This window comes from Anomalospiza imberbis, chromosome 28 (assembly GCF_031753505.1).
Source record: "Anomalospiza imberbis isolate Cuckoo-Finch-1a 21T00152 chromosome 28, ASM3175350v1, whole genome shotgun sequence".
Taxonomy (NCBI): domain Eukaryota; kingdom Metazoa; phylum Chordata; class Aves; order Passeriformes; family Viduidae; genus Anomalospiza; species Anomalospiza imberbis.
The window spans coordinates 2686574-2714307 of NC_089708.1; the positions used below are offsets into that span (position 1 = coordinate 2686574).

Consider the following 27734-nt stretch of genomic DNA (forward strand, 5'->3'; position numbering starts at 1 on the left):
ATGATGTGTGACTTCAAACCACAAACTTTTGGGAAAAACAAACAGTGTTTTAACTCCTGAAAGAAGATGCCCTCGGACAGAGTGGTTTTGACCATTAGTTTGTGTAAATGAGCTTAATTCCATCCCACTGCCACACCTACAGTAATGCACAGGCATGGAGAGTGAAACCCTGGATGTGTTCATGGATTTTCACAGCCTCAGATGTCACAGCCGAGGTAAGAAAATGTCAAGCTCTAATTGTTGGTAAAACTCTATCCAGCACAGAGCAGGAGAGACCTTGCCCTCCCCAGGCTTAAGCGAGCTTAAAGAATACTTTCTTTCTTGAGACAACTCTAATTCATTCCAAAAGGCTCTTGTCATCCTGTACTCTTATATTTCTCAAGCATTCTTGTCACAGAATGTGTTGCTTTTGTGTGCCAACTGATTTCCTCATTCCCATTAGGGTGGGGTGTGACTCCATCCAAAGGGAACGTTTCCCTCATGACATAGCTGAGCCCACTCAGATGCACTTCATTATTTTCCCTTAAACAATGGAAATAAATTTTAGTCTCTCACTGGCCAGCCCAGAACACACTGTGGCAAAGGGGAATAGGCCTGAATTATTCCAGTGTCTGAAATATTTACGACAAGTGTTTAAATTGCAACCAAATGTAAATAAAAAGTGTGTCTTGTATATACAGTTACACTATGGAATAGAGACATCCCTGAGCTCACTTACACGAGTGGGATAAATACACACCCACCTGCTCGCAGGAAGAGAGAATAGAGGCAGGCTTCAAGTGTTCACACATAGAATGGAATCATGGAATATCTTGAGTGGAAAAAGGACCCACTGGGATCATCCAGTCCAGCTTCTGGCCCTGCACAGACACCCCAAAATCCCACCCCGTGCATCCCTGGGAGTGCTGTCCAAATGCTCCTGGAGCTCTGGCAGCCTCGGGGCCGTGTCCATTCCCTGGGGAGCCTGGGCAGTGCCCAGCAGCCTCTGGGGAACGAGCCTTTCCCAAAATCCAACCTTTCCCTGATCTCCAGCCTGACCCTTCCTGCACAGCTCCACCTGTTCCCTGGGTCCTGTCACTGTCCCAGAGCAGAGGTCAGTGTTGGAATCACCTTTTGGGTTGTGCACAACACAAGAGCCACATTTTGCGAGGAGATGTAGAGACCTGCACAGCAATATCAGAGTAATGGCAAGAACCAGTCCAGAAGACAAGTGCTGAGCATCCTCTGCTTCCTTAGCCAGCAGGAATGGAAGATGCACTTCTAGACCTCTCTCCATGTGTAGTTCCATTTTTATCCACCTCTCCCATCCATGACAGGAGGGCCAGAGCCACTTGGCCTGTCACAGGCTGGGACCCAGGGTAAATAAACACAGCATTCTCGTGGACAGGACGAGATGCAAAGTTCAGATCTGGAGCAGAACCGTCTCAAAGTCTGGGACCTTTTTTGCTGTAACCTGAATTTTGGCAGAGACCTTTGTCATTGCTACACCACCACCACCCAACTCTTCATCCATGGAGTGGAGAAAGGACAAGTGAGATCGTGGACATCAAAATGCCTGAATTTCTTCACTTTGCCCCAGCTGTTCCCTCTTGCCTGATGAAGATCACAATAGAATTGTTTTATTCTGGAGATTAGAAACCAATGTTTTATGGATAAAAGCAGGAGGAATGTGCATTCCACCATGGTCTCTAACTCCCAGGCCCTTCCCTTTCACAAGCCAACTGCTTTCCCCCAGTGAGTATTTCCTGGGTCATGAAGGGTGACCCTTTCCATCTGGAATCAATCAGTCAACTCCTGACAACTTCCTGAAACACCTCACTCCATTTCCTGTTCTCTCCCCCTTCCCTCTTTCCCCCTGGTTTGCTTCACTCTTCAAAACTGCAGGCCACAGCAGCTTAATGTTAGAGGGTCAGACACAGTTAGACTCCAAAACACTACACAAGAACACCTTTGACCTTCAAAAATCTTTACATCTTAGCTAAACAAATCAAGGTCAACATTTCTTACCATTACCTTGTTAACCATTTCTATGCACTTTTGCCAATACCCTCCTGAACACGTATTTATCAACAACACTTGTTCTCCCAACATCGTAAAATAGTCCAAGCCCTTTTGAAAAAACCCTGTATTTAGTGCTGATGAAAGGTGATGTGAAAACTTCCCTGGAGATTTAAATTCTGACTTTTGCCCACAGTGCTGGCAAATGGTTCTGGTGAGTTTTTCTTTTCCTGCCCTGATGGCACCACTCCTTGTGTATGACAATTTGGCTTCTTTGCCTATTCTCAGTGGATGATCTTTTACCTAACACCATTTTTTAATGCAAAATTTAATCTAAAGGGAATGATCTGAGAACAACAAAATAGGTCAGGTAGGTTATGGATTCTGGTAATTGAGGCTGAGGGCCAAATTTTAGGCACAGACAGCATAAAAACTTAAGATTTTGTGCCACCCAAAAGCTGGACCAAACTGACACCTCTGCTGAGGTTTCAGAGCACAGCAAGAAAAAAAAGAAATAGAGAGGGCAATGTTTTATTCCTTCATCCTTCCAAACACAGATCTCATCTCCCTCAGAACACTGGGGGAATTACAGGATTCTAAGCTGTTTTCACACTCCTTGAGGTTCTCCCTGCCAATCTGCAAAGGTCTTCTTATCAGCTGAGAGGCCACAGCCATAAACCAGTGATTCCCCTGCAGTCCTGGAGAAATGTTGGAGCTGTATCTCCACATTATTTTTGTTTCCCAGGTGGATTTCTGTAATGCAATCCTTGCTCAGAACCCACAGGGAGGGTTCACCTCCCGTGACATCCAGCCAAAGTGTCTTTAGCACTTTAAACTCAGCTTCTCTGAGCTATACTGCCCCTCCTTCACCTCCCTGCACAGCTCAGGGGGTTGTGTTTCTTTACAAACCTTCACCTGGATATTACAAATTTCCTTCCCCCAACTATGTTATATCAGTATTTTTATATTCTAAAGTGTGCTGCTCTTCAAATCACAGATATGCAAATCCATTCACATCCCCAGATATAAAATCTGTATCAGTCACAGACACCTATTTAGACATATGGTACAAACATTCCAGGCATACAGGCATTTACTTACATGTAACATATCTCATCACTGTGTAAATGATCTCTCTCAAAAAATTCCTGTTACCATTCCAAGTGTGGAAAAAATTCTTTATGACATTGTACATCTGGAAACAATATTGCATTCCTGATGCACTTTCCCTTGTAACTCTCTAGTCACAGCACCATGTTATTTTAACTTTTCAAAAAAAAAACCAAAAAAACAACCTGCTATGAGGATTTTAAATTATTATTATTATTATTATTATTATTATTATTATAAATATGTCAGGCCTCATCCTGCTGCCTGGACTTGGACAGGGCTCCCATTGATGTCAACAGGAATTTTGGTTGAGGCAGTAACAGGAGGAGAGGCTGGATATGATGGGTTTGCCTCGGAGATGGATTAGGCATAAGATAAACAATGTGAAAAATGCCAGCAGCCTCACTCTGCTCCAAACTTCCACGGAATTCTTTGGGAAATCCTCTCCAGGACCCTGAGCTGACAGCAAACTGGGAACTTGGCCTTCACCCCCGGGAATCTGAAGATTTTTGGGACACAGGGGTTGGACACCACTCCTGGGTCACTGACACCTTGTCTCCTGCTATTATCCACAGACAAACCATGGAGCTGCTTTCATAAAATCATTTGCAACCATTTCCACCTCCTGCCTTTGACACTTGTCTTGTTTTAAAGCCTGGTGATGAGGGAATTTATGGCTTACAGCCTAAATTTATTCCTAGTCAGTTTATACTTAACATTAGCTTTAAAATTATTATTTCCCTTCTTGACCTTCCTGAGGGTAATTTCAGAGAACAGTTCCACCCCTCCTCAGTGCAAGTATTTGAGCCAAGCTCTTGTCCAGCCCCTGTCCCCTTAATGACCAATTCCTGCACCTGTTCCAATGTCATTTTGCTCTCCTTTGACTGTAGTTAATCCAGTGTATTGTACCCAAACAAGAAATCAGAGGGGCCCAAAGCAACAAATCCCCCTCCTTTCTGCTGGCAGTCTGAGACTGAGCGGATCTTGTCTGTGGTTTGTTTTTAAAGGATGAGACATCACTCTGGGAACTCTTTCCCCACGGATATTTGGCCTTCAGATCTGAGCATGTTGAGCTCCTTGAGTACTTTTTCTCTTGCAGTTGAGTCAGTCCTTCCCTTACTCACACAGGATCTAAAATAACATCACCTTTTGTTGGGTCAGTCGGTACCTGATGAAGAAATTTGCCCCTTTCAGTAACAGGCCCAGGCTCTGCTGACACCAGCTGCATTTGTTTTGAAATCTCTACCTGGGAAATTAGTCCCCCATCGTGATTATTCCATGTAGTATTCACCTCTACCAGCAGTTCAGTGATCCCTATCCATATCCCAGCCTGACCATCGGGGTCTCTGGCACATTTCTTCCCCATCAGCCTGAACAGGATTTCGATTGAGAGCAGTTATGTTTTATCCTTGCCATCCTTTTTGCTTCCTACAGCCTACATTCCTAACTCCCAATATCATCCCACCCCTCTTAATCATTTTCCATTTCCCTGAGTGACACAGACCCCTCAGAGCTCTGGATTAGAGCGAGCTGGGTGAAATCCCAGCCCCAGCTAGCTTTGCTCACGTGCCTGATGATGAACTGATCCAACCACTCTGAGGTCAGGAAGGAAACCTCCCCAGGGGTGCACCTTGTTATTTTTCCTTTCTCTTCCTCCCTAGGGCATCTAGAGGAGGGGGGGTACCTGCCAGGAAACATTCCATGTCATGTTTTCTGCTGAAAACAGAGGGCAATCGCTGACCTTTCTCTTTTTGCTCCTAAAAAAGGACATTGGTTTAAAGCTGACCACTGTTAGAACCACTGTCTGCTGCCTTGTACCCCTCCCTGGCACTGCAGGACCTGTTTAATCACTGTGCTCCTGGAGGAGACAGCATTCCCAATCAACAGGAGCCTAATGTGTGAGCACCAGGTCTCAGCTGAAGCATTTCAGCTGAAGAGCCTCATCTTAATTCTACAGAATTATTGTCCCCCTTTACACACCGGTCGTTACCATTAAAGTATCATCAGGCTTCAATCAAGTTCTGCAGGAGAATTCCTCATTAAATGGAGGGCATCGTTTTTGGGGCTTTTATTTTTATTTTAAGTTCCATTCCTGGGAGAATCCCTCACTGAGAACACAGCCCTGACTAACAATACCTATATAAATTCAATTTGCAGAGGAGCTGAACTCAAACCCTGTGTTTGAATAAGTTATTTTAGGATGATTTTTGGCTCAGTTTTCCACCCACCAGCTTTATTTGGAAATATTTTAATTGATAAATAACCAATATTGTTTCAGTTAAATTCACAAGGACATATTGCTCGATCTCTGTGGGTTTTGGGCAGCCATCAAGTAACTATGAAAGTATCCCTTAGTTCTAGAAATATTGTCTTTCATTTAGTTCTAGAAAGAGTTTCTTTCCCTGCTTTAGCGACTGTCAGGCATTGAAGTAGTGATTCACAATAAAATCATGTTACTACAGGGGAAAAAAAACCTCACTAAAATAATGGTCATACATTCCTTAACTTCTGATGTAAAACATAGTTTTCAACAGCACAAAATCATTGCATTTGGTTAAAAAAGGAAGGCAAGAGGATCACAAAGCAGCTGGTGTTGCTCTCCAAACTAAAGAATTATAGTAAAAAAAACCCCACAACTCTTCAGGCACCTGGAGCTGCATTAAATTTACAACACAATGTTAATGTAACCTTTCCTCCCCTTTCTCTCCCCACCCCCCTTTTTTTTTTAATGATACACATGAAACCTAACATTTAATTTATCTTAAACTATTACCAGTATAGTATGAAATATCTAAATCATGTAATGGCTCTGGAAGTGAGGCTGGGGCCAGGCTTGGACACTGGATCCCAGTGCCTTGGAACTTTGGGGATGAGCCAAACCAAGCCCAAACTGTGCAGCTTCACACCCATCTTTAATCAGAAGCATTAGCCTGACACTTTTCCAGTTATGAGTAACCATGGCTCTGTGCTGGAAAACCCAGTAGGATGCATTGTAAAGCACTATTTCCACGTCTCGTATTTGCATTTGTGTCTCCTCAACAAAGCCTCAGATCTGGGCTTTCATTCAGGCTCCATTAAAGAGCAAAAAAGGTGCTGGACGAGACCCGTTCAGGCCCAGGTTTCAGCAGTGATTTAAATGAGAACTTTGAAAGAAGGATTTTCTCTGCTGTTTTGTTTAATAACCACAGAAGAAAAGGAGTATCCTGATGTCTCCTGGAGGTTTGACAAACACTACTCCATTGAAAATGAAAATATTTTGTTCTGTAGAAGAGCAGAGATAGGAATTAAAACACACTTAAATGAGCATTGCTGCAGAATTCTGTTTGCATAAGGAAAGTGAAGTGCTTGGAAGTGTCTGGAAAAGGAGGGACTTAAAAACAATAGTTGTTACAAATAATTTACTGGGGAAAAACCAGCAGAGATAGATATGGCCCAATACTGAAACATAATGAATTAAATAATAAAATGAACAAACCACTCGACTGCACTGTGGTTTTGACCCTGCTTTTACTTTGCTCACAGGTTTGTGTACTGGCAGGATGCACAACTGTCCCTTCAAACCTAATAGACAGCTCTGCACATTCATTATTTTGCCTGGTGAATATACTAACAATTAAAATGAAAATTAACATATCCAAAGTGTGCAAACAGACCCCTAATATTTTAAAGTAATTTCCCCCCCCGCCACACTTTTGACTTTCAGGGTTGCTGACAGACCATGTCCAACAAGAAGCAGGCAAAAAGAATTTATCATAATTTTAAAAGAGAAAACTCAACAAACACACACACACACAAAAAAAAAAATCAACCAAAAATAAAAGAAGTGTCCAGAAGCCACTGGAGTTTTTGAGAACACTCCTAACTTTGGTTATGTTCAGGGAAGTAATGATGATATCCTTAGAAACCAGGAGACAGACAGAAAACAAGCTGTCTTTGCCTATTGTCCTTACTGTTCATCATGGCTAAATTGCTTTGGAACACGGAGCTTTGTTATTGCCATGGTGTCAAATTTTAGCAATTTGAGCCACTTTTTGTATCTTTTTTTATCCACACTGACCTCTGCAGTCCAGAACAAAGCTCAGCAAGCCATGTGTCCAGCTTTGAATGAAGATCCTGCTCTGACTCAAAACCTCAAGAATTCTGCGATTTGTCTCAGAGGTTTTTGTTCTGTAACTCTGAGAAAAGGTTGACATTTTTTGGAGGGGGTTAATAAAAAGTAAACTGAACTTAGTGGTTTTAAAGCCTGATCTTGATTAATTTGGGGGCCTGAACTGAAATCTCACACTGAGACTCAAAGGGGATGAACTCCCATGGACTGAATGTGCAGGAGGAGTTGAAGTTATCCTGGAGAAACAGAACCCTGGAGTTTCACATGGCTCTGTTTTCCCAGCTTGGCATGTTTGGAGGCAGAAAACCCAGCAGAGGAGTCTATCCCAGCTCATTCTCCTCAATAAAGTGCTGATTTTGGTACAGAGATCAAAAGCAAGGCCGGGCTCTGTCCCATACAGGAGCGATGCCAGGTGGATGGGCTGAGGAATGAAGGAATTCCATCCTCATCCACGTGACCCTGCAGGATTTGGTTCAGTTTATCTGTTGAAGGTTTCCCTGGACATTTGAGGCTGCTGGGCTCTGTCACATCCCCGTTCGGGTGGGGTGACACCAAGAATAATGCTAAGACCACAGAGAGATTTCTGACCCCCCCAAAAAAAAGTTAGCTCCAAACTCCTCCTTCAGCTCAGCATCTGATGGAAATCAAGGATTTGAGGATTTTTTTGGGAGTAGCCAGCATGGGTTTGAAATCAGAGCTGAATTTCTCCAATATTCTGATGTGTTTGGGTCCAGAATTTCTCTTTTGGCAGTTACAACCAATATTCTGTCTACTATGGCAGTGCCTCAGGTCCCCAGGTGTTAATCAGGAGAGCCCTGGGCACGATTCTTTTACAAACTCCAAACAAAGCTCCCAAAAAAAGGAGACTATTTATGTTTCCTGACATTCCACAATCAGTTCCTCTTGCTGGCTCCAAAAGCTAACAAGATGTGTTTACATGGTGTAAAAGAGGTTTTCTTTTGCTTTCCAGATTTTTTAGCATTCTTGGCAGATGATAACTAATTGCTGGTTCTTCTCTTTATGGAAATTGCCACTTGAAAAAAACCTCAGTATAAATTCCCTAACAATGAGCACCTCTTTTTTCCTCATGTCTTATCATCTCTAAAAAACACAGAGTGAAGAAGTCACTGCAGTCTCTTTAAACTACTGGTGAAAAAAATTAGGTTGGTCAGGAATTTTTCTTTAAATTTCTTCATGCTCCAAACAAAAAGCTAATAAAACATTTTTTTTTGCCTGCATTTCTTTAATTTTTCTGAGCTTTCCTAAGATTTTGTTTTGCAGGATTTCTTGTAAAAGTTGAAATTTTTTTTAATTATTAAATTTTTCATTGCTAGCAGAAGCAGAAGAAAAATAAAAATCACTTTTTCTATGAGAACACATTTTGATGGAAAGTCTGAAGCAACTCTCTAAACTCCTGTGGAGTTTTAACTCCATTTATAAATAAGGAAACTGATGTAAGCAACCCCATTTGGAATCAGAGATGAAAAGAGAGGGAAAATGGCTCATCCAAGGTCACCCAGAAAAGCTGGGGTACAGCCCAAGCACCTGATTCCATGGCTGTGGCTCAGCCTTGCCCCAGAGTCAGTTCCAGCCCCACATTCCTCACCCTTCCCAGGTGACCTGACAGCACATCCCGGCTGTCCAAGCTGGACCATTCCCTTGCCACTTGAACAGGGGCTGAGCTGCAGGTGAAACCCTTAATTATTAAACAGAGCTGCCCAACGGGTGAGGACATGAGAGCCTCTCCTCTCCTCTCCTCTCCTCTCCTCTCCTCTCCTCTCCTCTCCTCTCCTCTCCTCTCCTCTCCTCTCCTCTCCTCTCCTCTCCTCTCCTCTCCTCTCCTCTCCTCTCCTCTCCTCTCCTCTCCTCTCCTCTCCTCTCCTCTCCTCTCCTCTCCTCTCCTCTCCTCTCCTCTCCTCTCCTCTCCTCTCCTCTCCTCTCCTCTCCTCTCCTCTCCTCTCCTCTCCTCTCCTCTCCTCTCCTCTCCTCTCCTCTCCTCTCCTCTCCTCTCCTCTCCTCTCCTCTCCTCTCCTCTCCTCTCCTCTCCTCTCCTCTCCTCTCCTCTCCTCTCCTCTCCTCTCCTCTCCTCTCATTTCACTGCAAAGCAGCTGGGTCACAGTCCCACGGGGCTTGTTGCTTTTGCTGTGAGATCTTAAAGTGACCATCACTATTTTGGCTTCTTGGTTTGTTGCTGCTGTTTTTTAAAGAAGCGGAAGGGAGGATGTGAGAGTGTTAGAAAGCAAAAAATAACAGGGAAAGAGGTAGGAAATGAGGAGGTTGCTTGTGTAGCACGTACAGAGCTACTTTGAAAAATTCTGAGGCATCTAAATATCACAAGCACGATCCCTGCTGTGGGCAGCTGTGTGTGCGAGTGCTTTGCCCGAGGGTGTCAAATCAAATATCTACTGCTGGTTGGTACAGTACAGCACTTCCCCCTGGGGATTCAGGGTGGAAAAAGAGGGAAGGAAAAAAAAGAAAAAGGGAAAGAAAGATTTAAACACAACAAATGGAGAAATACTTTAACAGTGTCTGATATGGCTTTTCATGTATTGTCATCATGTTTGTTAGGAACAACATAGGAGAGAGGAGAGAGGAAAGGAAAAGAAGAACAGAGGCAGACAGGTTAATGCTGAGCCTTATAAGACTTACCTGGAACCGTCTCATATCTCTTGGGTTTCCTGCTGTTTTCAAGCAATTCTGATTGCACTTGAGAAAAAATTTTAGGAAGAATCTGGAAAGAGAAAGAACCACATCACTTCTATTACCCACAGCAAAATGTGTTGTTATATTCTGGTTTAAAATGTACATGAAGTAGTTTGCATGACAGTGGACCTTATAGGACTACAAGAATTTGTCAAAACACAAACAAACTGAACTCTAATAAATGGAGTTTGCAAAAAACGACAGGTAAAGTATATCCAGTGTGACTGAAATCCACCGTGGTGTAAGTGAACGCAATTCCTCTGATCTACACCCACTCCCTCTCCGCAGGTTTGACCAAACAATTTTAGTCTCTTCCTTATCTCTCCCTCACATTCAAGGTCTTTCTTTGGCTGTCTGGAGGGACTTCCCATGAAACAATATAGAAGGATGATGGTATTGTGGAAACCACAAAACCAACAGGGCAACTCCAAGGCAGATAAGCCTTGGCATGACTTGGAATGCATGAAAAACCCAGGAGCAAACACAGCTCAGAGAAGAACCTGGTGAGGTTTCATCCTGATGATGTTTTTTTCTGATGAAGATTCCTGTCACAAAAGCAGAGGAACAGAAGGGCCAAAAGCCCAGATTGTTCCTACCTAGATTTTGAGGGGGGATAGGGAAAACACGAGCTCAAGAGAAACATGACAGCTCACGCTGTCCGAGCAGATAAACCCATTAATATCCCACAAAGTTCTCGTGCCAATTATTTTTGCCCTGTCACATACACCCATCTTCATATAGTTTATTATTCTGTAGAGTTTAGCTCGTCATGTACCCAAGTTGAATCTCCAGCCTGTTTGGTGACTCACCCAACACTGCATGGAGATTTTAGAGTTTAGAAATATTAAGCAGGAATTTTTCTCTAAGCTATTCCACCAAATTTTGTCTCACGTCCACGGAGGAAAGGGTTCACCCCTTTGTTTTCTGATTGAATCTGGACATTTCAGAGGTAAAGAAATTGTGTGAAAAGCCACAGTTGTTGGATTAAAAACAAAACAAATAATCTTCAAAATTTAGGCATAAGCAAGAAATATTTTGGCATCCTCTATTGCAAGTGAAAATATTCTCTGTGATTCTTTCTGTTTCTGTTTGTCAGACAAGATGGGTTTAACCGCAACAATTGTAATTAAAAAAATAAATCAAAGACTTTGAGATAGATTTAGAAGGAAAAAGAGTCATATACAAGAAGAAATAAATAGTTGAAGAATTGATTTCGAATACAAAGAACAAGTTATTTATTTATTTCTCTTGCTGAGTGCTTTCCTTTAAAAGAAAAAAATAAATCTGCTTTTGCAGTAAGTTAAAGTCCCAGGTGAGCCAGGCCTATTTCCCTTTCTGTTACTATGACAACGATTTTTTACCGCAGTCCCTAAGTCCCTTCAGAACTCACACATTCATGCCTTGAATTAGAACTTTAAAGGAGAAAGATGGATATTTCCTGGGTTTACCAACAACACCCTCCAAACCAGCCCCAACACGAGACAATAACACAGAAATCTGCTCCCCCTTGTTAGTGCCACTTTCTCTGCACTACTCCCACCACAAGATTTCTCCTCCATCTGCCCCAAAATACAAAGAAAAAGCCACGGGTTGGATCCATCTGTGTGTTGCTCGAACAAACCAAACCCCTCCAAAAACCTCACCCACAAAAAAGACACAGATTGTACCATGCAAAACCACTGCCCAAAATCCACCCAGACCAGGGACCCTTTTCAATTAAAATGTCCTAATTTTAACTACTAGCCCCTTAAACAGCTCACAAATATATTAGATATTTTAAAAAAATGTTTATTTTCTCAAGGTGAGAGTGCTATTTTCTCCATATTTCCTTCTCATTTCAGCAGGACATTGAGGTTCAGCAGGAAAGGGGTGTCAGTGCTCAGCTCTCAGAGGGCAACTTCTGCCAACAGAGCCCTGGGCACCTCCGTGGCTTCCAAACTAAAAATCCTACAGAATTTCATGCCCTGGGAGAAGCACTGAATATATTTTATTAAATAAGTCCTGTCGAGTCCCTGCTAAAACCTGTGACCTCTTTTACACGAAAGATTTGGTGAGATTTTATCCATAAAAACGTTTTCAGAAGGAAAAATCCCCTGCACGCTGGCACCCTCGGAGACTCACAGGATAATGTGAGGCATAAATGTCACTCACAAACACTCCTTTTTATCTTTCCCTCTTCTTAGAGATACAAAAAAGAATATTGGCAGATATATAAACAGCTTATAGGAAAACTCCAGAATGAAACCAAACTATAAAATTAACCAAGACAAGGAACTTTTATATGAAAATCAATGCGCTGCTGGCTGATGATTCTGCAGGAAAACTACAAAAAAAAAAATAAAATCCACAAGTTGTTACTTCTAAGGAAATATAAAATAAATTACACAGGAAAGTGGCCAGCTTATTTTTTAATTTTTTAAATGCTTGCATCCCTTTTGATTGAGATGAGAAAATGATCAACATGAAGCAAAGAATGAAGAAAATGAGCAGGGAAAAGTGTTTGGGAGAGAACTTGCTGTGTCAGCTGGGCTGATTTTGGGAAGAGGACAGATCCTGGGGGACTGTGAGTGACACAACCCCTAAAAGGCAGATACAGAGAGGCAAAAATTCCAAATGTACATTTAACGGCATCCAGGAGTAAACTCTGCAACACGGCGTGGCAAGGAACAAAAATCCCCTTTTTCTGCTAAATGCCTACAGAAAATCAGGGTTCAGGCCCCCAGCAAACACAAACCAACGGCACACTTGAAAATGGAGCTGGATTCCAATTAAACCCAGGCTGATTCGTGCTGAGGGGGGCAACGGCCATAAAAAAAAAAACACAGAAAACAAAAGTTCCCCACTCCCTGAGCTGCCGCAGCGCTGAACGTTCCCAATCCTCCCGACTGCTCTGCACCAAACACATCCAAACCCACGGGGCCTGGGAGGCTCAGCCTGGATGTTTAACCCTGGCAATTTGGGGATCCCACTGAGATGTCTTAGAGGTGCCTTGACCTTCTGGAATTGATGAACAGCTCAAAATGCTGAAATTTTTGCTGCTTTAAGGTATTATGAAATTTAGAAAGTGCCCTGTTTTCTTTTAGTACTTAAACATCGTGGCAGAATTTATATTTATTTTGCTAAGATGTTTGTTGGAGACCACTGGATATGCTGCACTATGACAATTTCCCTCCTATCACCCCAAAATTTAGATTTAATTTCATTTAGCTGTCCACACATGGATTTTTATCTTTTTTCCTTTTGTTTTCCCAGTTGAACCACACCTTTCTTTTTCTCTTTTTCAGAGTTCCTCCAGTCAAATTTGAGCTGCAAGTGGGCATCTGTATGAAGTATTTGGAAGGTTGTTATATATACATATATATACCTATACACATATATATGTGTGCATGTGTGTGTATAAATGTGGGGGTTTTTTTTAAGATGTTGCATCTGGGAAAGGCATTAATATTTATTGCAGCATTAGAATAAAAATGACTTGGGGGGAGCAAAGAGAAGGGAAGGTTTAGCACTAAATGAAGCTGATTTAGGGGTAACAGGAGAATTGCAGAAAGATTTTATTAATTTCTTTAAATGAGACACTTTAGCCAGTTTTTGGCCTTAACCTATATATACATGAGAAATAATAATAATTTTTTTAAAAACAGAATTATAAAAAAATAGCTGATTTTGATGTTTCTGGCCAATCTTTAGTCTTGCTAAGGAGAGAATTAGGTGGGAGTTTAGCAGCTGACTCTGGCTTCAGGCAAGCAAAGGGACCTTGGCCCATCCTCTCAAAATTTCAGGGTGGTGGGGGAAAATCAAAACATATTTCAATAACTACCCCTGAAAACTCTGCATTGCTACAGAAAAGCTGGTTGACTTAATGCGCAGAGATAAAATTAATTAAGATATAAGCACAGACTTCTGTTCCCGTTGTCTCTCTCTCCTCATTGACCTCACTGGGTACAGATTGATGCACTTGAGAGGTCTCCAAAATGCCACCTTAAATCTGCCTCCCTCTTTCTGCCTCCCTCTTTTATTTTAAAAGTTACTGCTCCTCCTGCTGGGAGCTCCCACCAAGCCCAGGAGTTCAGCCCACGAATGGTTTAAGTGCCCCTTTTCCACTTCAGGGCAAAGTCAGCTGTGTTATCTCAATTATATTTTAGCAATACCTTGAGCAACCCTTGGTGGGGAAGCACCAGGAGAACTCCTAACACAGCTGAGGGGTGCATGGACATGGAGAAAGCGTGAAGGCATGTCGGGATCTGTGATATTTAGATGCTCCCGAGTTTGTAGAAAGTCTCTGTCTTTCAGCCCCGCTGCCAAAGAAGGAGTCGTAATTCGTCTGTGCTGGTTTTCAAGGTTGTTTATTCTTTCTTATCTAAAATATTTTCTCTCTGTCCTGCAGCAGGTCCGTCCTGCAGAACAGCGTGCGGGGCTCTGCCCCTCAGTGGGATGTTACAAACATTATATACCAAAAACTACGTGTGCTATATTTACAATAACGTGCCAATACCTATCACCCATGTCGAACAGTGTGTCCCCAGCCCAAACCAACAGAAAAATGCCAACACCACAGGGAAACACGGAGGGCATGAAGAAGAAGGACAAGGCACGCCCAGTTTCCTCCATCTTGCCCCCTTTGAACCCCTTATCTAGAATCCTAAAATTCTACTTTTGCACCTGTGCCACACTAATTACTACTTATATCAAACACTCAGAGCTTGTAATTCATCCTGAAAGGTTGAAAACTCTTTTACATGGACAGAGATCAGAGACAGTGTCTCTGGGGGCTCTGTACAGGGGGGCTCCTGACCCCCTGCCAGGGTCCCAGACCTTCCAGGGCAGCCAGAGGGATGCTCTGGTTTCCCACAAGGGCAAATTAAGCCAGGTCTTGCATCAGTTAAACTGTTTCCAAAGCAGTTTTTGACCCACAGTCCCACCTTCCCTATCCAAGCCAAAATAATCAGGTTCTGTACCTGGCTAGGACTGGAACCTATGTTCCACACCTCTGAGGATGTTTATCCACCTCAGATGAGTGAAAAGAATCAAATTGGCCTTAATCAAATCCTGCTGGAGTCAGAAAAATCTTCCTGGTGACTTTGGCAAGACTAGGAAGAAGTCCTGAAGCTCAGTCCCACATGCAGCAGAAAGTGTAATTTTAAAAAAATCAATCAATCAATTAATAATTTTTATCCCCGATCCACCTTTTATGCTTCATTGAAATAGAGGTACAGAATCAAGAGGTCCATCATTGGCTGTGTGTTGGGAACAACCTCTGGATACACCTAAAATTCTGGATACAACAAAAAATTCTCCCTTGTAAAGCAAATAATTCTGGCTTTTTGGGGTTGCTGTGGAATTTGGAATTGTGGCCTCAGTCATTTTTTGGCATGAGAACACACCTACCATCTAGGATAATTCTGATTATGCTTACCAGCAAATCCTGCGATCCCAAAATCTAATGAAAATACAAAGATACGATGCAATTCTGCTTAAATAATTCAGTGCTTCCAAAACATCACAAAGGAAACAAAGAAAATAAAAAACCAGAAGTTGTTATTATGAGTATCAGTTAAACAATATTAAATTAAAATATACTGTGAACTGCAAAATGCTATTATTGCAGTGAGGGCCTGACTCCAACTCCATCAGAACAAGGGAATTCTGGATCAGGTCAGATCCTCCCCTCCGCTCACCTGTGTGTGTCTTGGCATGGCAACCTCTGAGATAAGTGTGACAAGGAACCCTACCCAGTGCCCCACACAACTTCAAACTCCTTCCTTTCAAAGGGCCAGATTTGCAGGTCGGTGTTTCAAATCAATTAATTGCATTTATTTGATACCACCATCCTGACCTTAATGAATATCACAGCGGAAGACTTCTTTGTAATCTGAATATTTATCTCTGGAGTAATTTCGATCTATTATGTCAGGGTGTATTATTAGGGAGTAGATGAGAAAATTTCCCATTTTTTTGCAGGAGTTACAGTCAGTGTGGGATCAGGCAGTGCACAAAGGCACTTTAAATGAATGCACAGCTTCCACCATGTGAGAAATGAGTGGGGTTATTGCAGAGAGCCAGAGTATTTATATGATGCTCCACAAACAGCAGCTAATTAATCTTCACAAAACTCCTGTGCATAAAGTGTGAACCCAGTTTAACAAACGTGAAAACCAACATATGTAGGTCAGGAGACTTTTCTGAGTCTGTCAGAAATTCGCTGGGAGAGAAGGGAGCAGGAGTCAGATGATGAGATCCCAAGCCTAGGCCAGGAGGAGTTGGCTGCTTATTTGTCACTTGGGGTTTTTTTAATAGAAAGACTCCAGTTGCACAGAAAACCAACCAACCAAACAAAAAAACCCAACTAAAAAAAAACCAACTAAAAACACACACACAAAAAACCCAAACAAAACAAACCAAAAAAACCAAACCAACAAACGAGAAAGCAGATTAACACTATGCCTCTTATTCCTACACCCAAGAAAAACCTCATTTCCTGATTTGGCAAAAGAGAAACATTTCTCCATCCTCTTGCCTTGATTCAAAGTAATTTCTTCAGGCTGGTTAGACTTTTTTTCTAAGTGACTTTTCTTGCAGTCACTCACTCCAATTTAGACTTTAGGTTTAAAGTTTAACTTTTGATATGGGAACATTATCTAGGGCCTAATCCCTGAAATGGCAGAAGTGTCTGATTTCCTGTGGCCCTGAGCTCAAAAAAGCCAATGTTGGAGACAGGTGAGAAAAAGGAACAAAAACAGGTTTAGGGAATCCAAGAGATATGACCAACTTAAAAATCAACCTTAAAACTGCAGCATGGCAGAACCCACCTTAAAACTGCCTCTAATTATATTTTTTTTGCTATGCCAAGATGTCATGCTCACACTTGGGTAGGTAACACTCTCTGCAATGGATTAAAGAAGACATGGGGTGAAAATACGCTGTATTTCAGACGGATCAAGAGAGAACGTTGCACACAAGTGCACAGCAATGGATCCATCTCCAACTTCCAGTCCTTTCCCTCAGCCACAGAACAATTCCTCCTCAAACATCCCCTCTCTCTGCAGCCTGGAACAACATACTTCTCTCCACCCTTTATCTAATGGGGTTTTTTTTACAAAAAGCTTAGTTTCAAACCAATAATAATTGAATGTAAACCTGCAATGTGTCACCCTACCTCCAAACGTGTCAGAAAACTTGGTATTTTTTTTCCTGTGGATTTTCTATATGTTTTGCAATTTTCATCTTTGAAGCAGATCGTGTCCCTCTCGTCCAGAGCAGGGACACACCCCCACAACTGCAATTCACTCTCTTTGGGGTAAATAAATGCTTCCTCTGTTGCAAAATGATCCCATTTTCAAGAAACAAGGGCTGGGGGAGAGTGCCCTGCCAGGTACCCAGGCAGTTGTTTCTCGGTATTCAATGTACTTATTTCTCAGGGCCACATTTGTTAGGGGGAAAATACCAAAATCTCCAAGGAAAACCTCCTTGTTTGTGCACTCTGATGAAAACCTGACACCATTAATGAAAATAATAATTGAACTCTATGGGCTCGAATTGAAAATGAAACACAACACTAACAGCGTGTTTGTAATTGCAATTGTTCTCCAAAAAGTCTTTGGAGGACTCTTTGCAATTTGAGCAGTTTCCCCTTTATCCTTTGGGCTTTCCCCTTTCCCCCCACACCAAAACTTTCCAGTAACTTCCAAGACAATGGGTAAAAGCTTATTTATCCTGTAAGATCCATATTATTCATGCCATTTGGCACGGGCCCAAGTGCCAGAGCATAATCAAAAGTCAATAGGCAGGGAGGTAATAGCGGAGAGGATTGGGCTGACGGGCTGTTGAAAGGGACCTTCAGATAATACTCCCTGGTTTATTACGGTGTCTGTGGGCTCCAACTGTGCTGGGCACGGCCCAGCCACGATGTGAAATTGTTACTGGGGAGGGGAGGCACAAAGGACAGCAGGGAGGAAACGCTTTTGTGCATCTCAGGGACGGGGAAGTCGAGGCACAGAGAAATTCAGTGTCTGCCCCATCGCCAGTAGCTTTTCCAGGCAACAGCCACATCCCATTCCTGCAAGTCCACACTTGGGATTGTGCTGGTTCTCTTGAATAGTGACACAAATTTCAAAGAGCTCATTGCCTCCACACATAATACCCAGCAGGATTTGAAAAACATGGCCAAATTCTTGTTCTTTACACTTCTGTCAGCATCAGCAGCACACACAAGATTTGGAGCTGGGCTGTGTCACCAAACACAGGCCCAAGGACACTGCAGTCCTGCTAAAATCCAGTCATTTTTGGTATCACTTCATCCTCAGAGCTCTGCACAGGTGCAAATTTATCTCCAGATCTACTTTGCAAACCCCGCAGATCCCAGAAAGGCTGACAGAGGTGTTAAATGAGCACAGACCCCAATCCCCACTCTTTTTTTTTTTTTTCCACACCGAGAGAAACCTACAATTCCTTTCTCTTGTGACTCTTCCATCCTCCCAGCCCATCTCTCTCCAAAACCTCAGCCTGCTGAGCCATGCTAGGCTGAACAGTGAGCACCAATTACACCAGCGGCCTCTCTCTGCTGGCTCTGCTGGTTTTTACTGTTGCTGCCAGATGGCAGAGCCCGGCACACAAAAACTCCCAACCCTGCAGTTAATGCAGAACTTGGAAATAACTTCCCAGTGACTCCAGATCACAGAGCTGCACCGATGTGAACATTAGGGATGGAACCGAGGCTGGGATCCCATTTGACACCTGCCAGAGTGGCTATCACTCAGGTCAGGGCTCTCACTCATTTGTAAAGGGATCTGTCCCCAAACTGGGTCTGTGTGGAAAAAAACGTGCATTCATTTGCTAAAGAGGCAGATTTACATCCCAGCAGCTCAGGATCCAGGCACATTCTGCCTCCTCCCTTCTCCAGGGCTATTCAGAGGGTAGATCTGCACCTATTGTACTTCTGGGTCTAGGCACAGATGACCTTGAATCCGAGCATTGGTGTAACATTATATTCCTATGACAGATTTATGGGTTGGCAGATAGGGGTGCATTCAGCGCATTCCTTCCCTAAGACAGGACAGCATCCAATGTTTGTTAGCATCATTAAACTAAAACTGACTTTTCACCTGCTCCCATACCATATGCAGCTGCAAATTTTTAAATTAAACTATGAAGCCATGCATAAATTTACATATATTACAGACTAGCCTCTCCATTTAACATGCAAATGTACTCCAATGTTTCAGAACACCTTCTGTCGCTAATTAATTTGCTGAATTATAATTAGACTAATCCTGCATAATTAATAAGCACAGATTTTTTTTTAATTTCTAAGCAGCTTGATGAGATCATTCACTTCCTTCTATAAACTGCTAAGTAACTGTTAAAAAAAATCTGGAAAGAACATATGTGAAAAGGTATGTTTGATGTCGCATACAAATTCAAACTAGCGGGCAGGCTTCAAGAAAGTCAAGATTAATAGAGGTGTGTGCTTGAAGAGACCGTCAGCACATTATTTTCAGGGGCATGGACCAAGATTTTCTGTGTCTGCTTTATTCCTTTTTTTTTTTTTTTTTTTCCTTTTCCTTTTACCCCTTGGACCTTCCAAGATCACGGAGTGAGCAGGGCAGGATGACAGAACCTCGTGTAGGATCTGATGCCACCCCACGCTGCCTCTCAACCCCTCGCCCTGGACATGCTGGGTGTAGATCAGCTCCTTTGATGGGATTTGGAATTGTTTTCATCCTGGCTGCCAAAACCAACCGAGAGCATTTTAGAGAAACAATTAAGTGCTATTAGCACTGGATTCAGTCTCTACTGATTAAAATGAAGGGTTGTGTTTTCATGTTGGAGAGCTGGACTGCAGAGAAGGGCACGTGCCAGAGCAGGTTTAAATGGGCTGGGTTAGAGGCCACAAACTGATGCACAAAGAACTCTTGTGCTTAAAACAGCCCAGTCTTAAGATCTACAATAGATCTTCCTAAAATAATCATGCAGGGAAAGAGAGAGATCCAAAACAACGCAGAATACTGTGCAAACAAGGGTGCCCACAATAATATCAGTATTTTATTTACAAACACTGTCTGGAGCCTCACTCCCTGTATTAATTTACCTATTTTGGGATGTAGTATTTCAGCTCTACTGCTCCTTGTTTCATCTTCCCCTCAATCCTCCTCAAATTCAGCACCACCAACATCACCCAGTGTTTGCCTCAACTGTGAGTAAGCAAACTCTGTGACAAGACCTCCTGATTCACCACAAAGGAAGCAGGAAAAAAATTAATTCTTATCCGAGGAAATTGCTGAACCACTTCAAGTCTGAGTGTGGCTTGTCTGCTCCAAACAATGCATGTAACATCCTCATCAGGCACTTCTGCCTGAAGTTTCTGTTATTTTTTATTAACTTGGACATGTGCCCTTCTTCAGATAAATCTATCATTTAAATTGACCCAGCTTCTGCATAAACAGAAAACATAAAAGCTTAAACAGGACAAGTTCTTGGCACTGTGTGCCAACCAAGCCTCTCTCTAGTATTTCCTACTGGACAGTCCGTAGGAAATCGCTCTCTTTTAAAAACAAAAATCAAACCAAACAACTTTTTGGCCCAGGGAAGACAGGAAATTATTTTGCTGTGCTTGAACTCATCAGAACCTCCTCAGAGCAGAGAGGTGCTTTGAATGGCACGTGTTGAGCAAAGGTCTCTCTTTGGGGGAAGAAATATCATCTTGAAATTAAAAATACAGAAAAATTGCACTCTTGGAATCCTATCCACTACCAAAGCACAGCAATATCATGAAATCACCATGGGACTGAAGGACTGAACATGGAACAGCTCTAACAATTCTGTGTTATAATTTACAGACAGCCCCAATTGAAGTTGTTTTCTTAGTAGCCACTGGACACATCACCAGGTGACAAAGGAAGTTAAAGGGGAACAAAGAAAACATCTCTCTGCCTCATCCATCTCCATTTCTTATCTTCCAATATCCCAACTCAGCACACAGAAAAGATGTAATGAGTTATAAAATAAAAAAAACCCATCAGGATTAAGCCTGTATTTTTTCACTCCACATTTCTGCCTGCACTTATTGGTTTTTTTTAAACCATGGATGAATTGGCCCAAAGATGCACAGGTCACACGGCTGAGGCAGAAATAGAATCTGTCTCTCCAGAGTCATGGTTCTGGTACCCAAGCAAGTCCCTGACATTGTTTAAAGCTATTCCAGTTTTTTCAGGAGAAGAGATTTCACAGCATGAGGCCAACCCTAAATATCAACACCCACATCTTTCAGATTTCTGATGTCCAGGGCTTCCCACCACTTCCCAGTTCTTTGGCCATGGAATCTGACACAGCTGAAATGATTTTTCACTTTTTTGTTGTTTCAGCTCCTGATAAAGATTGTGTGTTTGCACATCTCCCTGTGTATGGAGATGCCATTTTGCTTTAAAGAGAAAATTTCTGAACTCTGAACCCCACCTTTTCCTATATTTTAACATACATCCTCAGAAATCCACTTGTTTTCCACAGACTTAGTATTTTAGACACATATGCACCATCTTGAGTTTGAGGAACAAGAAAATACCTTACGTGCTGTAAAAATATTAGTACATTTAAACTGATCCCACCCTGTACTGCAATCATTTCATCCATCCCTGGGTACTGGCATCAAAATTTAATTAACCTTTTCAGTACCTTTTGATGTAGAACATACAGAGACCAAAAAAGCAGCAGGATTTCGGGGTACAAACTTGGTTAACTGGCAAAGAGGTGACATCAATGAAGAAAGTTGATATGTTTTATTCAGGATCTTAATATGGGGCTGTAGGAAAGGGCAGGAGGTTGTGGGAAGGGCTAGGACAAGCTCTAAGAACAGGTTTAATGTAAGAAGAGCTACTACAAGTGCCAAGTCTCAGCTCCAAAACAGCGCAAGCATTCCTGAAATACATCACCAAAGCAACACTCCTTAGAGGTACTTTAAATTGGGCACCCAGAAATCCCAGCGAGGTAAAATCCAAATACTTGGGCAGTCCCTTTGCTAGAAACTCATCACTGCAGGAAGTTATTTTGCCCCTGGCCAATACTTTATGCCACAGGAGAAATTGCTTCCCTTCCATCCCTCTCCCTCAAGTGTGCACACACACCCACACGTGCCCCACGTTGTGCCGTGATGTTAACAGCAGAGAAAAATTGCTTCTTGACCTTCCCAGTGATCAATTTACACCCTGAAGCATGAGATTGCTTTCACCTTGGTGTGCATTTGCAGCACTTGCTCCCCCATCGCTGCAGACAGTGCAGAAGCTGCCGCTCACCTGAGCGAACAGAGCTCACGTGTTCGGAGCTGGCTTTAGCAGGAATCCTCCTCCAGGACACACAATTCTGGGGAGGGAACTGCTCCTTCAGCACAGGCTTCGTGGGGAAGGTCACAGCTCTGATTTCCCCCTTGATCAGCCCAGCATATCTGTGTGTATATTCATGAAGTTTTTGTGTTCAGCTACAGAGCCTTTCCCTCTGGCAGGAGCCAAGAGCATTCCCAGGGCTGCTGGGAGAGACCCTAAGTTAACAACTGGTAATTTCAGCTCCTGACCTTCCACCCACTGAAAGGGCAGATGCACTTTTTTTTTCACCAAATGCAAAACTATCCCATTACTGGGCCCCTTTTTCCGTGTTGGTTACAGACCTGGCTTTGGACTCAAAATGTCCAAAGGGGGCTACAAAGATGGGGAAGGGTCTGGAGGGGCCACAGGAGGAGCAGCTGAGGGCATTGGATTGTTCAGCTGGAGAAGAGGAGGCTGAAGGGAGACTCATCGGGGTCTGCAGCTCCTCTCTGTTCTCTTTGACAGGGACAGGACCCAGGGAGTGGCTGGAGCTGTGTCAGGGAGGGTCAGGTTGGATTTTGGGAAAGGATCTTCCCCCACAGGGTGCTGGGCACTGCCCAGGCTCCCCAGGGAATGGGCACGGCCCCAAGGCTGCCAGAGCTCCAGGAGAGTTTGGACACCACTCCAAGGATGCACAGGGTGGGATTCTGGGGTGTCTGTGCAAACACAAACATTGTGTTTGGATGATATCAGTGGGTACCTTCCAGCTCTGGATATTCCATGATTCTGCATCTCCTCGAGGGGAATTGCAGGAGGCTGAACACTGCAGGTAGTTTGGGACAAGTTGAGTGACCAAGATTTCTATCCTCACCCAGTTTCTGATCACACAACTCCATCCAGTGATGGACAAAGACCCCCAAGTCCCCAACAGCCTCCCAAAATAACCAAGAGCTGGTCATTCCCACACAGAATGGGATTGGTTTTAATTCGATTAAGGGAAGACTTCGACAAGGATCTGCTTTATGACCAGATTAATGAGCTCATGTGGAGGCTCCAGATGTTTCCAAACACATTCGTCACTCATTTCAAATCCTGAGATTCCTCCCCAGTTTTTGGAGATCCCAGGGACTGAGGTTGGTGCTGAAGAAGGTGTAAAGTCAGAGATGAGGCTCTGTCAAGAGTCTGGCAGTGGCAAAGCTGGACACAAACCCACACTTAACTGAGTTTTAAAGACTTCTCAGGGAGAAAAGCCAACCTACTTTATCTCTTGGAGATGTCCAACAAATTTCTGTGCACACATACTACATGTTTTATGTGCAGGCACACACACATCCACAAGAGCACAGATTGCCGGCTGACAGTTGGCTTCTTGATTGGAAAATCTTCCTGTTTGGATGCCTTGAATAACAAGGTACCGTTCCAGATGCATCATCACAACGTGCTCTCCACTGAAAAAAGGTCTCTTGGCAGTTCCCAACTTTAGGACTTCCTGCCCACGTCCCTGGTGCAACGAGAGCCTGATGTGTGCAGTGAATTTTGGATTTTTTTTTCCCCTTCCCAAGTTCTACTGCAGCCATAATTCCTGGAGAAAAGTTTTCGAGTGCCTGAAACATTTGCTGGATGTTTCCTTCATTTATTTAATCCAGATGTTTACATTTTAAATAATTGAGAAGCTGCTATGGTAAATAGACATCAAGGAAGGCTAATGGGAGTCGCGCTGTCGTTAGGGAGAACTTGTAGGATGAGACACTGGATAAGGACTCAGTCCCTGCAGTGTCAGGATGGGTTAGGGGAAGGAAGGAGTGCGGCTTGTTGGAAAACATTAAATCAGTGCAATCCCTGGCACTCAGAGACATGCTGAGCAAGGTTTTGACACAAACTGCACAGAACTTGTACGGGAAAATAGATCCTGAGCTTTACCATTGTAGAAGGTTCTGTTTCTTCGTATGGTTTGCTTAAAAAAAAAAAACTAAAAAGGTAATATACCAATTTCTCCACTGTGTAGACCCTCTCACTAAGCTCATCAAACAGCAAGGGTGGTTTCTGAAGCTCCCAAATGGAATGCTGCAGTTGTTGCTTGACTTAAGCCTAAGTAGAGTTGCTTTGATTTAAGGTTTAAGGACTGACAGTGAAACTTTCAGTCTGAGGGAATGTGGGTTCTACTCAAAGCACTGGAATTTGCTGTTCTACTTTTTGCCTCCATTGTTAACCTCTCATTGTGTTTCAGTTTGAACCTCCCAAAAACCAACATTAACCTCACTGAAGTCAAATCAGTATAAGAGGAAGTAACACAATGTGCAGGTCTGAAGTAGCTTTGATAAATTGATTTTTAAAAATCACTTTTTAAATTCTACTGCAGTAACTGGGAATGGTGGCAGCTCTGCGATGATTGAACTTTCTATTTCTTACAGGTTTTTTTCCTGCTTTTCTCAAATACTCTCAGCTAGGTAAAGTCACACAGAAATTGTTAAGTTCTAATTATTTAGAGCAGGTGAAGACTTTCCGCCATGAAATCAGCTCCTGTCTATTCCCTCTCCACTCCATTGCACAATTGAGCTTTCCCCCAATATGCAGAAAGATTTCAATGACTCCACATCATGATGTAATCCCTTATAAAGACTCCTTTGGAGCTGTTAGGAAGTATCTCCTGGAGTATCTGTGGAACAGCAATTTTAAGGAGTTATGGCCCACTGGGCCCAAAATCCATCTTAAAAGGAGCCAGAAGGAGAGGGGGAAATGTTCCATAAAAGACCAGTAGATTTTCAAAGGTGTTTTTTGCTACCAAGAAAATTAACTCTGGGAAGTTACTTCATGCCTAAGTGTATTTCCATTCCAGCTCTGGTGAAAGCTGTGAACTCAAACAGCCCCCAGAACCCCAGCCTGAGCTGGGTTTGCACTGGCAGTGCCAGGAGATGCTTCTAAAATATCTCTGTAGGAAGTTGTGCATCATTTTTTCGTAGGACAATTACAGCAACATATGCCTTGTGAGACCTTACATCCAAGTATTCAGTTCAATACAGAAATATAGGGTTAAGTTACTTTACAGACGTTCATTTTGGCAAAATGTGTTTTCTTGGGGACCCGGAACCAAAACCTTATATCTCTTTCTAGAAGATGAGGATTTAATATAGATGAACTAAAAGATTTGCACATCTTAATACTTGTCCTACAAGGACATGCCACAGCTCTGAAGCTCCTGGGCTTTAAATCTATTGATCACACTCATAAGAAATCATCAAACCAAGGAATGCCAAGGCAGAAACTCTGGTCTCCACCAGGACACTTAAAAAATTCTAGATAATTAATCAGTTCCTCTAACAATAGATCCCAAATCCCTCCCTTCTCCAGTCCTCTTTTTTCCTCTCTACCTTCCACCAAAAAAAAAAAAAAAAAAAAAAGAACAGTTTCAGTCTAAATTCTGGTTTTGTAATAATTCAGCGAATGCCAACATAATTTTTTGTTGCTTAATTAGACTACCAATTTGGAAGACAGCTTAAGAAAACATTCACTACAATTCTTGAAATGAGGCATTAGAAACCATTTAATCTGTCCTACATAATTACTTTGTACTTACCCATTAGCAAGTAAAATATTAGGGGGAAAAGTGTCTTTTACACACAACAGAGCATTTCTTTCTAATAAAATAAAAGCCTGCTCATTTTCTTTCTGTGTTGAGTAAGCTCATATTCCTGAGCACCTGAGCAAAAATAATAGGGCAGTTATTATGCTTGGCACTGTTTGTGCTGGAGCTTAGAAAAGGACAGAACCCTGGAAAAAGGTGACATTGTTTTTCTAGATGTCTTTACCTCTCCCATTCCCTGCCAGAGTTTGGTTTGGCTCCCTGTGGCTGTGACTGCCTGGGCTGGCCACGCTTGGGGACTTGTGAACATCTTTGCCTCTCAGTGACAGGAATTATTTTTACTAAAACACTCTCCCAGAACCTTTAAGGAGGGATCAGGGCCTCACTGTCCCAGCAGTTGTAAAAGAGCAGGAGACAGAACAGTCCCTTTCCTGAGCCTCTAAGGATCCAACAATGTGGGCAAATTGGCTTCAAAGCCTCGCTTGGATCCGGCAGAAGTTTTGTTTTACCAGTGACTGCTCCCACCTCAGAGTGCCTGAAGTGGGAGGTGAAACTCACAATAAGAAATTACTCAAAACTGTGACTCTCCTGGTTAATAAACCCTCCTGCTTTCTCAGAACCAATCCTCCCACCATGAGCATTTTGTTCCTTTTCTGGATGGGAGAGTGATTTTCTTTTTCCTGTAGCATTCTGTGGGGAGCTCCCTTCTTGGGCTAAACTTTGGGCTAAATGTTTCAAACACTGCCTGTCACAGCCTTGGTGTCAACCTAGCCATTTAATTACCATCCCAGTGGTGTTGGTTTTGTTTTTGTCATAGCTGTTTACAAGAACAAAGCCTGCTCTGACAGACACAACCACTCCGGCTCCATTTCTTACTAATAGCAGGAATTCTGTGATGATTAAGACTTAATATTCTACTGCAGCCAGAGTCATACTTGCAAACTCCATGCCCTGCACGTATATGATCACCCCAAACTTTGCCCTGCATCACATTATCCCCATTAATCACAGCAAAATCATAGCTCTGACCATGGAACAGCAGCAGACAGAAGAAAATAGAATGGTATTTATGATTCAGAGACCTTGTAACAGGAATTTTGGACAAAGCCCTACCCAGACTTGGATGGTCCAGCAGCCCTCAGAACTTCCTTGGGGACAGCAAAGTTTGTGCTGTAATTACCTTTCCATATGCATTTTATGGTCAAATAGTTACTGCCCACTGATACCCACCAAAACTTGCCCTCTTTGGCCAAGTTGAATTTCTGAACAGGCAGAAAATCATCCTACAGTGGGGGAGGAATGAGATAAAATTTGGGCAATAGGAATTTTACAAGTGGAGGGTAACAACCATTGCGTTCACTACAGACCAAGAACTGCCACCTCAGGGGAGAAACGTACCAGTTTGCAGAATACTCCTGATTAAAGTACACCAATAAATGCACGGGAGGGCATTTTGGGGGTTTTTAGGTCCTAGGACAGACTGTACACACATGAGTGAGACGCTGGAGATGCCTCATACAAGCACTGAACCACGCTCTGCTTACCACTGCTTGTCAGGAGTGTAATGAGCTCAAAGCTTCCCTTTAATTTACACTTCAGGCTCAAGACCTGGGGAACTTAGGCTTCCAGAGAGCTTAGCATCTTTAAAATCTCCAAAAAATAAACTACTCCAGTCCTTGGCATCCCCCAGCATTGCCCACGTCCCTCTGAACTAAGCACAGTCTGGCCTAGGTCTGCACAAGTGCCCAGAGATTCTCTATCAAGTGCCCACTTTGAGACATCTTCAGATGAGCCTATTTTTTACCAACACTGCTCACCAGCCTCTTCAGTGTCTTAAATTTAAAATGCAACATTTCCAGATGCTTTTACCCAATATTTGTTTTTGGCTGCCACTAAAAGAGTTTTGTTTTCTTACTCCAAGACACTGAATTTTGGTGGGTATGCA

At 42.8% G+C, this 27734-nt stretch overlaps 1 protein-coding gene across 3 annotated transcripts in view; it reads right to left on the reverse strand.

The window, feature by feature from the left end:
* EBF2 (EBF transcription factor 2) overlaps positions 1–27734 on the reverse strand; it is a 140174-nt gene that overhangs the window by 23269 nt on the left and 89171 nt on the right. For all 3 annotated transcript variants that reach the window (XM_068174597.1, XM_068174598.1, XM_068174596.1), the window contains one exon: positions 9866–9947. In XM_068174597.1, coding sequence (XP_068030698.1) covers positions 9866–9947 — 82 coding nt within the window. The remainder of the gene's footprint in view (positions 1–9865; positions 9948–27734) is intronic.